General features: G+C 44.6%; 1 protein-coding gene across 1 annotated transcript in view; it reads left to right on the forward strand.

The window, feature by feature from the left end:
* The window catches only part of TRPC5 (transient receptor potential cation channel subfamily C member 5), a 62,092-nt gene that overhangs the window by 25,987 nt on the left and 23,519 nt on the right, over nucleotides 1–12,586 (forward strand). The window contains exons 3-5 of the mRNA XM_062502630.1: nucleotides 3,890–4,226; nucleotides 7,376–7,515; nucleotides 11,453–11,775. Of these exons, the coding sequence (XP_062358614.1) occupies nucleotides 3,890–4,226; nucleotides 7,376–7,515; nucleotides 11,453–11,775 (800 nt within the window). The remainder of the gene's footprint in view (nucleotides 1–3,889; nucleotides 4,227–7,375; nucleotides 7,516–11,452; nucleotides 11,776–12,586) is intronic.

Below are 12,586 nucleotides of genomic sequence, written 5' to 3' on the forward strand. Positions count from 1 at the left end.
GTGGGATGAGGGAGAGAGCTGGAAGAGAAAAGTGAGAAAACCTGTGGGTTGAGATAAAGACAGTTTGAACAGGTGCAGCAAAAGCCATGTGGGCAAGCGAAGCAAAACAAGGGATTCATTCACTGCTTCCCATGGGCAGGCAGGAGCTCAGCCATGCCCAGGGCTCCCTCAGGTGTCACAGTGCTTTGGGAAGACAAACATGCCCCATTTCCTCCTTCCCTCCTCTTCTCCCCCAGCTTTATGTGCTGAGGGTGATCCACACGGTCTGGGATATCCCTGGGGTCAGCTGGGATCAGCTGTCCTGGCTGTGCTCCCCAAAATCCTTGTTCCTCCTCAGTGGTGAGGGTGAGGAGCAGGAAAAGCCCTGGCTGTGTGTAATCCCTGCTCAGTGATAACAGACATTTTTGTGCTATCAGCCCTGTTTTCTGCACAAAACCAAACCCAGCTGCTGTGAGGAAAATTAACTCTACCCCAGCCAAACCCTACGCAACATCAGATGTTCAGTTCCTGCATTCACTGAACTGAGCATAAATGCCACCTCTTGGTGACATTCCTTTTCACTGCTGCAGCTGTCAGAGCATTCTCCATCCTGTCTGTGGGGTGATGTCTTGTGCTCCTGTTTGTGGTACAGACTGGAGGCTCCTGTAATGCAGCAATCCTTGGATAAAATGCTTGACAAGTGTTGGAGAAATAGTGTTTGATGGTCATATGTTCTTAGCAGAGCTCCTGGTGCAGTGCATCTGCCTCTGACTCTGGACCATCCATAAAACTGGGACAAAATGCAGGTTTTTTCCTGCTCTTTGTTGTGCAGAAACTTTCACTGATGCCAACTCCTGTCACACATGGTACATTCATGTGAAATGATAAAAGGTTGTGATGTACACGGGCACTATTTCAGTCTGTGGCACATGAAAGGCTTTGCAAAAATGTGAAAAAACACATTTGGGGTTACTTACGTGGAAAATTAACCTTCACTCAGGAAAAGATTTGGTGTAAGTAGTGTTGAAGATGTCAAGTTGCTTTTCCAGTTCTCTGCTCTGCTATTTGCAAAGTAGAAATTCTCTTATCTTTATGGAAAAATTTGACATTATGGAGGATAACAAAAGTTCTACAGCATTACCAGAATTTCATGGTACTTCACACCTAAAAGAATATATTTTTTTGTATTTTGTGTGCATTTATTTAGCACTATGACTCCTAGACAATCTTAAATAAGTTGAGCATTCAATGGTATAGTCTGGTCAATGAATTTGGGGGTTTGGTTTAGTTTAGTTTAGTTTACAGCACCTAGAAGCAAACTCACCAAAAAACAATAAATTCTTTAGGCAGCACACCAGTGGCTTGGTTTGCTTCTTCATTACAATCCAGAATTCCAGTGTTTCTGCACACTGGAAATTTTGTTTTTCAGCCAACTGCCCTACTGGAGATAAAAGCATCAGTACTTACTGATTTTAAATCTGTGATTAATAAGTTGGACTAATACAAGTTAGTAAAAGTCTGCTTTGGTAAGTGCTTGGCCTTACCTTTAATAAACACAACATTTGGTGGTTTATGACATTAGGGAGTCTCTTTGTGTGGTGTGCTTAAATTTCCCTTGGGCAATTTTCATTGAGGTTGGGACCAACTTGATTGGAAAATTTAATGGCTTTTTCCATTTCCATTCCCTTTTGCCAATCTGCTCTTTAAAGCTGCTCTTTCATGATGTGTGAATTTGTCTCCATTTGAAGAACTAACATCAGATACAACTGAGAAAGCAGATTTTAGAAATGAGCTATTAGGCAGAGAAGAGGCACTTTTAAGATGCTTGCAAGTTGCACAGCAACCAGAGGAACATATAGTCATTTGATTTCTCAAATGACTTTGACTTTGACTCAGGGGAAAAACAGTTTTATTCTCCCCTCAGAGCTTTCTATCATATGTGATAAAGAGAAAATGTGTTTATAACATTTTCTCTCTCCAAAAAAAATTTAAAAAAATAAAAAAAAGGAAAAAGTTGTGCCTCATCTCAGAGAAGCAGCAGCATCTCTTGCCCTGTGAGTCACTGCAGACATATCCAGTAACGGCTCCTGATGTGGATCTTGAGAGAACAGAGCTGACCCTTCTGAAATCAGAGTTAAAACACAGCCAAACACCAATTGATGCTTGGGAGTTTTCCAGTTTCTGTAGAATTGTTTCTCTTACCTGCTCACAGCAGCTGTGGCTGCCCCTGGATCCCTGGAAGTGTCCAAGGCCAGGCCGGACAGGGCTTGGAGCAGCCTGGGACAGTGGGAAGTGTCCCTGCCCATGGCAGGGCAGTTAAAACTGGATGAGCTTTCAGGTCCCTCCCAACCCAAACCGTTCTGGGATTCTGAGATTTTACCATCACTGTCCCCATATATGGAATTTTACAATAATGTTTTCTCATCATTACAAGTGACAGGTCTTGGCTTTTTCTGGAGACCATCACCCCATGAGCTGCTGTCCATTTTCAGCTGCCTGCATGTGTTGGTTGCCTCCAAATCACACATTCTTCTGATATTATTTCACTCTGGAGCAGTGTCATCAGTTTTGTGCCAATGCAGAAATCATCAGAAGCTTATTGTTGTAATAACACATCAAAATCCATCTTCATAAATACCACATAGTTCCCTTGGAGAGCTTATTTTCAGTTCTAGTTTGGGTCATTCCATACATTTGAACGACCCAGTCCAAAAATAGTCTGATTCTGATATAAACAGCCTGTTAAGACATATAAAATATATTACCAAAATCTAAAAATACTTCTAGAAGTGAATGACTTCATCAGAATGAGCAACTAATTTGTCCTTTTGTTGGACCTAGGTTTAGTAATTTTGAACATGGCACTGACAGTGCTTTGCTTGTGTAGAGCACTCTGAGAATGGTGCTTAAAAGTCCTCCCAGTACTGGGCATGTTTTTGTGGTGAATGAATATTTAAAAGATTTGGATGTGGGCTAAAGATTTGTGATGAAAAACAGAGTTGTCTTGGTCTTGCAGACATCTCTAGTCAGTTTTGAGTCCGGAAAGCCTTGAAAGCCATGGGGCTGTGCAGATATAATCAGGAACGTGAAGTCTTCTGGCACTGAGCAGAAATGGCTTGGTTTGAAATCCCAAGGGCTGTTTGGTACGGGAGCAGCCTGAAGGAGCTGCACCCTGAGCATGTGTGGTGTGGCCTGGCTGAGATGCACCAAATCACCACCACAGTGCTATTTTTTACACAGTGAAAGTGAGCTGTCAAATGTGGCTTCCACCGCTGTTATCAACGACTCCTTCTGGCCTCTGCTTGTGCTCTACAGCTGAACAGCCAGGCAGGGTTCCAAATGTGCTGTCCTGCCTCCCACCAGATGTCACCTGGCCACACCTCATGCTGCTGTTTGCTGTCTCATGCCAGCCCAGCCCACACGCACACATGGCAGCACGTTCTCCCTCTCACACACACTCTCAGAGTTTTGCACCTTTTCCCTCCTGCCTCATCTTTTAGTCACTTTTTTTAAGATGCTGACAGTGACTTGTTCCAGGCGGTCGAAACCTGAAACATTCTGAAAAGGAATGTGCTCCAACACATGGGGAGAGAAGCAGCTCGTAGTAATTCTGGGGCTGCTTTTGCACGAGGCTGCGTGTGTGGTGAGTCGCTGATCCGCATAAGGATGCTGCAAGTAGAAAAACATTTCTAAAACATTTCTTCCACGACAAGGAATCTTAAATCCTACATACCAAAAGAAGAGTGAAACTTCCCTCCTTTCCCCCCTTTATCTCCAAAATATTCTTTTCCAGCCCATAGCTGGCCCCAAAAGCAATCTGAGGGTCTGTGTGGGCTCTAACACATAAGTGAGGGGGAGTGCACGTGGAGTACCAGTCAGGAATAATCTTTATTTCTTTTTTCTTCCCCAGTTTGTTGCTCAGCCAAACTGTCAGCAGCTACTGGCAACGCTTTGGTACGACGGCTTCCCAGGATGGAGGAGGAAACACTGGGCAGTGAAACTCTTGACCTGTGTCACCATTGGACTGCTTTTCCCTGTGCTATCCGTGGCGTACCTGATTGCACCCAAGAGCAGGCTGGGACTGTTCATTAAAAAGCCATTTATCAAGTTTATCTGCCACACTGGCTCTTACCTGACCTTCCTGTTCATGCTCCTGCTGGCGTCACAGCACATCGTCAGGACTGACCTGCACATGCAGGGGCCACCTCCCACCATCGTGGAGTGGATGATCCTGCCCTGGGTTCTAGGTAAATCCCACACGTGCTCCTATCCTGGGCTCTAGGTAAATCTTGCTCACACATAATCCTGCCCTAGGCTCTAGGTAAATCCCAGACATGATTCTGCCCTGGGTTTTAGGTAAATCCCAGACATGATCCTGCCCTGGGTTCTAGGTAAGTCCCACACCCAATCCTGCCCTGGGTTTAGGTAAGTCCCATAAATCCTGCACCCAGGAGCACTGAGCTACAGGGCCTGATTCACACCCATGGCAACTGTGTGGGGACTCATCCCCGAGCCCAGCATGTGAAGAGATTTGGCATCCAGCTCCAGAAACTGCACAGAACAGCTGGGCTCCTTCTGGAACAACAGATCCTGTTGGCCCAGGGCTGCTGTGCTGTTCTGTGCCATCTGATGTGCCTTTAGACGTGACCCGAGCAGCCCATGGCAGACGTGGCTCCCTCCCTGCTTCCCCCACGCTGGGTGAGAGGAGCAGGTGGGGAATGAGCCCCAGGCTCACCCAGGGTGCCACTGCTGCTGCTGGCTCGGTCCTGCTGGCTGGCACAGGGACAGGCAGTGCCCGGAGCCTGGCTCTGCTCTCCCTGCTCCCTGACCTGCCCCTGGAGGCAGCAAAACCAGCCTGGCTCATTCCTCCCAGGTAAGCTACAGAGATGCAGGAGGGGGAAGATAAGCCTCACTCTCTGCTGATAATCACTGATCACATCAGCAGCGAGTGCTCTGATATCAGCAGGACAAGGAGGGTGTTGGTTGCCTGGAAGTTAAACGTGAGGCTCGTATTCCACGTCTGGCTTGGGCAGCCCGAGCTGGGGAGAGGAGGAGCTGTTGTGCTGAGGGCAGGATGTTCAGGTGAGGCAGTGAGATGGGAGGAGGTGGGAGAAGAACGGAGAAGCCAGATGTATGTACTTTTAATGAGAGAGGGCCATTTACCCTTCCAAACTGAGCTCCAGCACAGCAGCACTGGAAACCTGTGAGCTCCATCAGGATCCTAACCCCTCCTCTGGTTCAGCTCCCATGTCCCTCGCTGTGCCACCAGCATGTGGCACCCCTGGGAGCTGGGAATGTCACCAGGCACTTTGCTCTTGGGCAGTGGTTTCTGCACCTCTCTGGCTCACCTGCTTTCCCACACCTGCTGACTCCCCTGTCCTGGTGACACCAGGACACTGCTCCTTGTTTCTGTGGCTGGCCCTGTGCTGAACAAACCCAGCTGTTCCTGTGCCAAACCCAAACCTGCTGATAGGAAACTAGGAAGGGAAGTAAGAGTTGGAAACATGTTCACAAATCACTTTGGATGGTGATCCAGGGCACTGTGCTCCTTGCACAGCTCCATCACCAGCCTCATTATCTGATGAAGCTGATTTATGCACTGAAATGCAGGTGTTGGTAGAAACTTCAGAGTAAACTCAGGAGGTTAAATGTCTTTTCTGAGATTAGGTGATACCTTCACTTTATCTTTAAATTCATGGTTAAAATTGAGGGAAATGGTAGGCATTTCAGTAAAATTGATTTGCAGATGAAAGAAAGATATTCCATTTTAAAAAGCCTTTCAAAAGCATCTCTTACAGCTGTCTGTTCTTGAGTTCCTTTGTTTCAGATAAATAGAGAGATATTGTATGACTGTTTATTAAATAGAGAAATTAGAGCAGTTTCACCAGATTAAAGGTTATTACTTACGAAATATTTTCCACTATAGAAGGAGAGCAGGCACACACAGCATTGCTGTAGCTATAGTAACCAGCAACGATAACTCACTGTAAATACAGTGCATGAGTTCTTCAACAGGTTCCTCTCCATTGATTTATTTTATTTTATGGGTTTGCGTGCATGCAAAGACGTGGAGGCAGCTGTAATAAGATTACCTGGCTGGCCCTGACATTATGTTTGTGTGGCCATTGACCTGCTGGCTGGCAGCTGAGCAGCTCAGATTGATACTTGGGGGTGTTCAGCAGTTCATTGCAACTTTGTCTGCTCTTCAGATTGAACCTCCAGGTCCTCAAAGTTGAGTTGAAAACAGCACATCAGCGACCACTGCAACATCCTGTGGTTAGGCAGGGGCAGCAGTTTGGGGAATTATATTGGTAATGCACCTGGAGGTGCATTTTGTTTTGTTTTGTTTTGTTTCCTCTTCACACATTTCTGGTTTTCATTTGAGGATAATGTCAAGTGGGTAATTCAAAATATCTGGGGCTCTAAAGACATTTTCAGATGCATCTAGGGGATGAAGGAGCTGCCGTTTGCTTTTTAATGGGACTTTGGCTTCCAAAAATACTCAGTCAGTTCTACAAGAAAGGACACAGAAGTTACTTACAATCAGAACTGTGTCAGGTGGGTTTAGCAGTCTGGTGATGAATTTCAGAAGCTGCCCTTCACCCTTTCAGCTGCAAGGAGGTATAGTGAGCATTAGCAAGTGCCAAAAATGATCACCAGAAGGCATTTCAGAGTTGACATGATGGGCTCTGGCTGTATCCTTGGGAACAAACACCTCACCAACCCCACAGCCATATCTGACACCAGGTGAGTCACTGCCAGGCTGCAGTGCCCTGCTTCATGCTGAGTCTTACCTTCCCTCACAAATAATCCCTGTGGGCTTTTTGTACAGCAAGATGCATAAATACAGTGGCTGAGCACAGGGAATGGATCCGCTTCTTCCTTCTTTGGTGTGGTAGTTCCAGGTCAGGGAGGAGCTGTGCTGGCATGTGCTGAGCTGGTCTGGTGCTGCTAGAGAAAGTCAGGGAAAATCAGTGCTGTCCAGCAGAGCAGTGAATTGCTCAGAGTGTCTGTGAGAGCAGACAGTGTGTTAGAAACCATACCAAATACAGCTGCTTGAAGAGTTTATTCACGTAGAGCAAATATCAGCTGAGCCAGTTCACTCGTACTGGTTATAAATAACATGTGTTTGAGGCAGTCTCCTTGTGTGCATATCTGGAGCCCTGGGTAGGAAACCAAGGTCTTTTTTTCAGCTCTCTCCAGACTGCATTCCTCACAGACTTGTAAAATGTCTCATAATCAGCAGCACTGTACTTGTAGAAGGCAGGAGGGATGAGGCATTTTTTTCCTAGCTGTTAATTTCCAATTGTCTGGTATTACATCATACATATATACACAGAGCTTTAATGGCAAATAAATGCCTTGTCGTGGCAATGAACTCCCTTTCTTTCCACAGGTTTCATCTGGGGAGAAATCAAGGAGATGTGGGATGGTGGATTCAATGAGTACGTACATGACTGGTGGAATCTGATGGATTTTGCAATGAACTCCCTCTATCTTGCAACTATCTCCCTTAAAATTGTTGCCTATGTCAAGGTACAGTAACTTGGGAGAGGGAATTGGTAATGTGCTGGTGAGAGCTGTATTATACAGGGTACAAACTGTTCAAATGAAAAATCACAGAGCAAAGAAAATAGCAGCTTTTCAAGCAGTCCAATTTTGAAAATTCACCTGGAAAGCTTATTATTTTGTTTGGAGAATGAACATCCTGCTCATTCCGACTCTTTGATTAAAAGTTAAATAGATTGTTTGGGCACTGGGGAGAAATTTCTCCACTTTCCTGTGCCTTTCATAGCTACTCAGATGCCAAAGCACTTTGTTTTCTGTGCTGGCACTAGACCTCCTTCAACAATGCATAGGGAAAACATGGCTTTTAAATGAAATGGTGAAGGGAAAACAAGAATAAGGGTTACCTGGAAACTTCTAGAGCCAAGCTTTATAATCTGTAGTCCTACAGATCTGGAGATCAGTAATCAGAATTTTGTGACAGGTGTACTGAGGAGAGCAAGACTGTTATTAGGAGGCTTTTATCTGATGATCTGATATAAAGGGGTCAATTTACTCTTCAGTATGTAACCCGTGGGCAGGGAAATGACAAAGGAGCAAGCTGGGGCTTTAACACCCTGTAGGTTCTTCCCTGTCATGTTCCATTTGTGGTGAGAGCTGCACATCAGAGCTCATCCTCAAAAGCACCTTTCACATTTATAAACTTCTGATGCTCCCGATTAGCATATGCACAGGGTTTGAAGCCAGGGGATGGCCTGAAGCACTTTCCTTCTGTCTCCCTTTTTCAAAGACAAGACACAAAAGGCATCCTGTAAAATTCCTTATGCAACAGCTCTCTTTGGCTTCAGCTGGAGCTTGGTGCTTGGCCTACTTCTTCCCTTGGTATGAATCAGCAGCAGCTTCACTGCAGTCAGTGGAATTACTCAGGTGTAAATCAAGTCCCTGGGATCTGCTCCTTGGCCACTCCTGCTCTTCCCAGTTCTGCAAGGTCTCTACTTCTGGCAGCCCAGCTCCCAATAACCAGGACAAGCACTTCCCCAGAGCAACCCTGTTTAGTCCTGCCCAGCAGGCAGAGGGGGAAAAAGGAGAAAATTTCACCAATCCCATTGACTCCAAAATGCAAACAGTCCTGATATGGGGTCTTTGTTAAATCCTGAAGGCTGCAGTCCTGGTGAGTCAGATTTTCAAAGGGAAAAGCTTTTAAGCTGGTTGCTGCTCCCTGAAGAGGCAGCTCTGTAGCAGCATCAAAGCAGGAACAGATTATGTCTTTTATTCTCCCAATATTCAGAAGCAGGGAGGAAATTACAGACTTGAAAGGTTGGTCTTTAAAGTACAAGGAATACAAAAAAAAAAAAAAAAAAAAAGCTGGAGATGGTAAAATGCACAGACACATCTTAAAATGTTAACAGTCTGGTTCTTTCTCACACACAAATTGCCAGAGGAGCTGTGCATCCACAGGTTTGTGCAGTCACACTCTGGGATTTAAACTCACAGCCAAAGCACAGCTACAAAGGAGGTGCAGCTCTGTTTGTGTTCCCTGCAAGACACACAGAAATGTGCAGGCTAACCACAAAACCACAAAAAAAAAATGTGCAGGAATAGATCAGCCTGAGCCCAGATCAAACCCTCTTGGGTTAAACCTGGCTGATCTCAGGTCAGCTCCTGGTGAGGGCCAGTGTCAGACAATTCTGAGAGGTGCATGAGGTCTTCTGTGGGAGCAGTTCTAAACATGTGGTCACAGAAGTTCCCTCTGCCCTGTGTCAGTCAGGGCACTCTGAAATGTGAGGGTTTGTAAGGTTGATAATGGCTTCAAAACATTTTGCAACATGATTTGTTATTTATAGAACAGCCCTGAGCTGGAAGAGGCTGGGATATATGCCAATATACCATATTCTAACACTTCTTAGAACTTCAAAGGATTACACGGACATTTAACTTTCTGCCAAATATCAGAAAAAAAATAAACTGCATACTGACACTAAACGTTTTCCATCCTTGCTTTTACATGAAGACTTTTTTTTCCCCCTCGATTTAACTGGTTCCTAGACCTGGCTCTAATATTGTCTGACACCAATGGAATCTTCAGGCTAATTACAGGGTAGAAATACTTTCTTTATCAGTTTTCGTTTGCTGCATTGAATTATCCTGTAATGAGGAAGGGCAAATGTGACATCATGGTGTAATTTATTTGTACTATTCTGTGTACATCTCTGCTGTGTTTCATCATTTGAAGAGGCACCAAACCAAACTACTCCAGCCTTCCCAGACACCCAGCTTCATTAGATACCTCTGCTGTTTCTCTCTTACCTGTCATGCCAGGCTGCTCTGGAGAGGAGCTCTCAAGCAAGGAGACACCATCAGTTCATAAAGGACCAAAATATGACCTTAATGACCTAAATATTGCTGTAAAAAGAGGTGTGGACACCAGAAGACCTTTTCCCATACCTTTATGTGCAATCTGTGTTAAACCTTAGCAGGGAGGCCTGGGCTCCTGCAGAAGAGAATTGGGAATAACTGTGCAAATCTGCTGCCCAGGCTTCCCAATCCCACCCACCCATCCCCACTGCTGGAAATCCACCAAAAGTCAACCTCTCTGCCTGTCTGTAGGCATTTTAAGATCCATCTTCAAATCAAGCTAACAGGCTCAGGCCATGATGTTCATGTAATAAAGAACGGTTTGGAAATGTCAGAAGCAATCCGAGGTCATGCTGAAATGCCTTTGTATCATGTCTCATCTCCTTCATGCAGAGGGATAGTTTGAAATATCAACCTGCTTTTTGCTGAGCCCTTGAAAACATTGGGAGCTTGTGTATTGGGCCTTCAGATTTAAATAGAAAGGCTCTGCAGTCTCGTCTGACAGTGTGATATTGGTACCATTTCCTTTTCAAAGGTATACCAGAATTATTTTAGGAGTCCTAAACAGTGTTAGCTGTGTTATTCTGTGTGCAGTTTTGCCTTTTTATGCATGCTAAATGAGTGGAGATGAAAGTTAAAAGGACAATTATTCCTTGATGTTAAATGTCTTTGACTCCATTCTCTGTGCCACTGTCGTTAAGCCAGAGCAGTTACATTTTACAGACCCAGAGCATTTTACAGAACCAGCTCTTTTGTGTTACCTGCTCCCATCTGGCTGCACTTTGCTCAGAAAATGCTTCTGCTTTTACAGTTACATTACAAACCCAGTTAATGTTGTAATTGATGCACTCAACTGTACCCAGTGTTTCAGCTGTAATTAAGACCTCTGCTTTAGCAACTCTCCTAAAATTGCCATGACAAATTAGCTAATAGGAAAATTAATACGAAGAAAGCCTTTTGGTTCTGGGCTGCTGGCTCTTTTCTTTTTTTTCTTTTTTTTTTTTTTTGAGATTACATGAGAAGGGAAGCATCCAATAGTTCTCTGCTTTTCTTCTTCCCTTCCTTCTCTGTCCCTTCCATTGTTCCTGGAATGTGCGGTGTTTATAATGTGCAGGCATATTTAGGAGGAAAAAGAACAAAAGTAATTTGAAATTTACATCTGGAACTTGCTAAAATCTGAACCCTTTTAAATGTTGAAAGAGAAGGAGGTTGTGTATGAACTCATGGACGTAAGGAACCCACAGACTGTGAGCTCAAAACAAATTTTAAAAAATCCTAATTTTTTAGTTTAGGCTAAGAACAGCCTCATGCCCAAAACCTTTAAAGAAAACTTGGTCCCAAATCTCTCACCATCAGGGGATCATAATGTAGGAGGCAGAATTCATAAAAAAGCATCATTAAACCTTCATCTCTGCTCTGATCAAGTCAGCTTCAGTCCTGAATCCCAGCTGTGACAGCAGCTGAGGTGTAAGGGGTTAAAAGCCCTTTTTGTGTCACAGTACCTGGTTAGGATTTACCTGTGAAGGGTTGGAATCAGCGGCTGTGACCTGGAGTCCCCTCAGAGTCATTAGAACCAACTCACTTTCATAACCGCGCTCTTTGTTTCTTGCAGTACAACGGGTCTCGCCCGAGGGAGGAGTGGGAGATGTGGCACCCGACTCTCATTGCTGAAGCCCTTTTTGCAATATCCAACATCCTGAGCTCCCTGCGCCTCATATCCCTGTTTACAGCCAACTCACACCTGGGACCCCTGCAGATTTCTCTGGGACGCATGCTGCTAGACATCCTCAAATTCCTTTTTATCTACTGCCTGGTGCTTCTGGCTTTTGCCAATGGACTGAACCAGCTTTATTTTTATTATGAGACCAGTGCCTCGGAGGAACCCAACAACTGCAAGGGGATCCGATGTGAGAAACAGAACAATGCCTTCTCCACGTAAGACACCCTCTCCTTTCTGCTTCTGAGGCTGCTTCCCCTGTCCCCTGTGTCCCCCGCTCTGTCACTGCACTGACAGAGCCTTTATTTATGCACTTGCAAATACACCAGGTGAGGTGGTTAAGGTGGGAGCTCAGTGGGGGCAGAGATTCTGCTGAGCTCTGCTGTCACAAACTCTTACTTCGGTCTGGCAGTGGGAGACCTTTTAGTTCTAGAACAAGGATCCCTACATGATCCTGCAACTTAAATCATATTTTAATGTCACAATTTCTGTATATTCGAGAAAGGAAGCGTACTTTTGCCACATTAATTGTTTTGCCTAATTACTGAAGAAAGAAGGGCAGCCTGGATAGAATAGAATAGAATAGAATAGAATAGAATAGAATAGAATAGAATAGAATAGAATAGAATAGAATAGAATAGAATAGAATAGGAGTATTAATAAATAATGTGACACAGCAACAACAACAATCTCACCTACAGCATTTTTATGGATACATGATGTTGCAGGGTTTTCCTGATTTCCTTGCAGACTAAAATCCCAGCAGAACATTTTTTTTTGCTGGGAATGCTGTTACTTTACTGAGATGCTGGCATGGAAATTGCTGTGAGGACAGCTGGCAGAGCTGAAAGAGAGAGCACATGCTGAAAAATGACATGAATTGTCTTGCTGATGTATTTGTTTTAATTACTAATAGTGGAAATAATTATAATAATCAGCCCCCACCCGATTGTTCTTGCTGCTTGCACAGTACTTAACTCACAATGGCAGGAGAAATAAATAAAGCACGGTCTAGAAAAAGGCCCACAC

The sequence above is a fragment of the Cinclus cinclus genome, chromosome 15 (genome assembly GCF_963662255.1).
Source record: "Cinclus cinclus chromosome 15, bCinCin1.1, whole genome shotgun sequence".
Taxonomy (NCBI): Eukaryota; Metazoa; Chordata; class Aves; order Passeriformes; family Cinclidae; genus Cinclus; species Cinclus cinclus.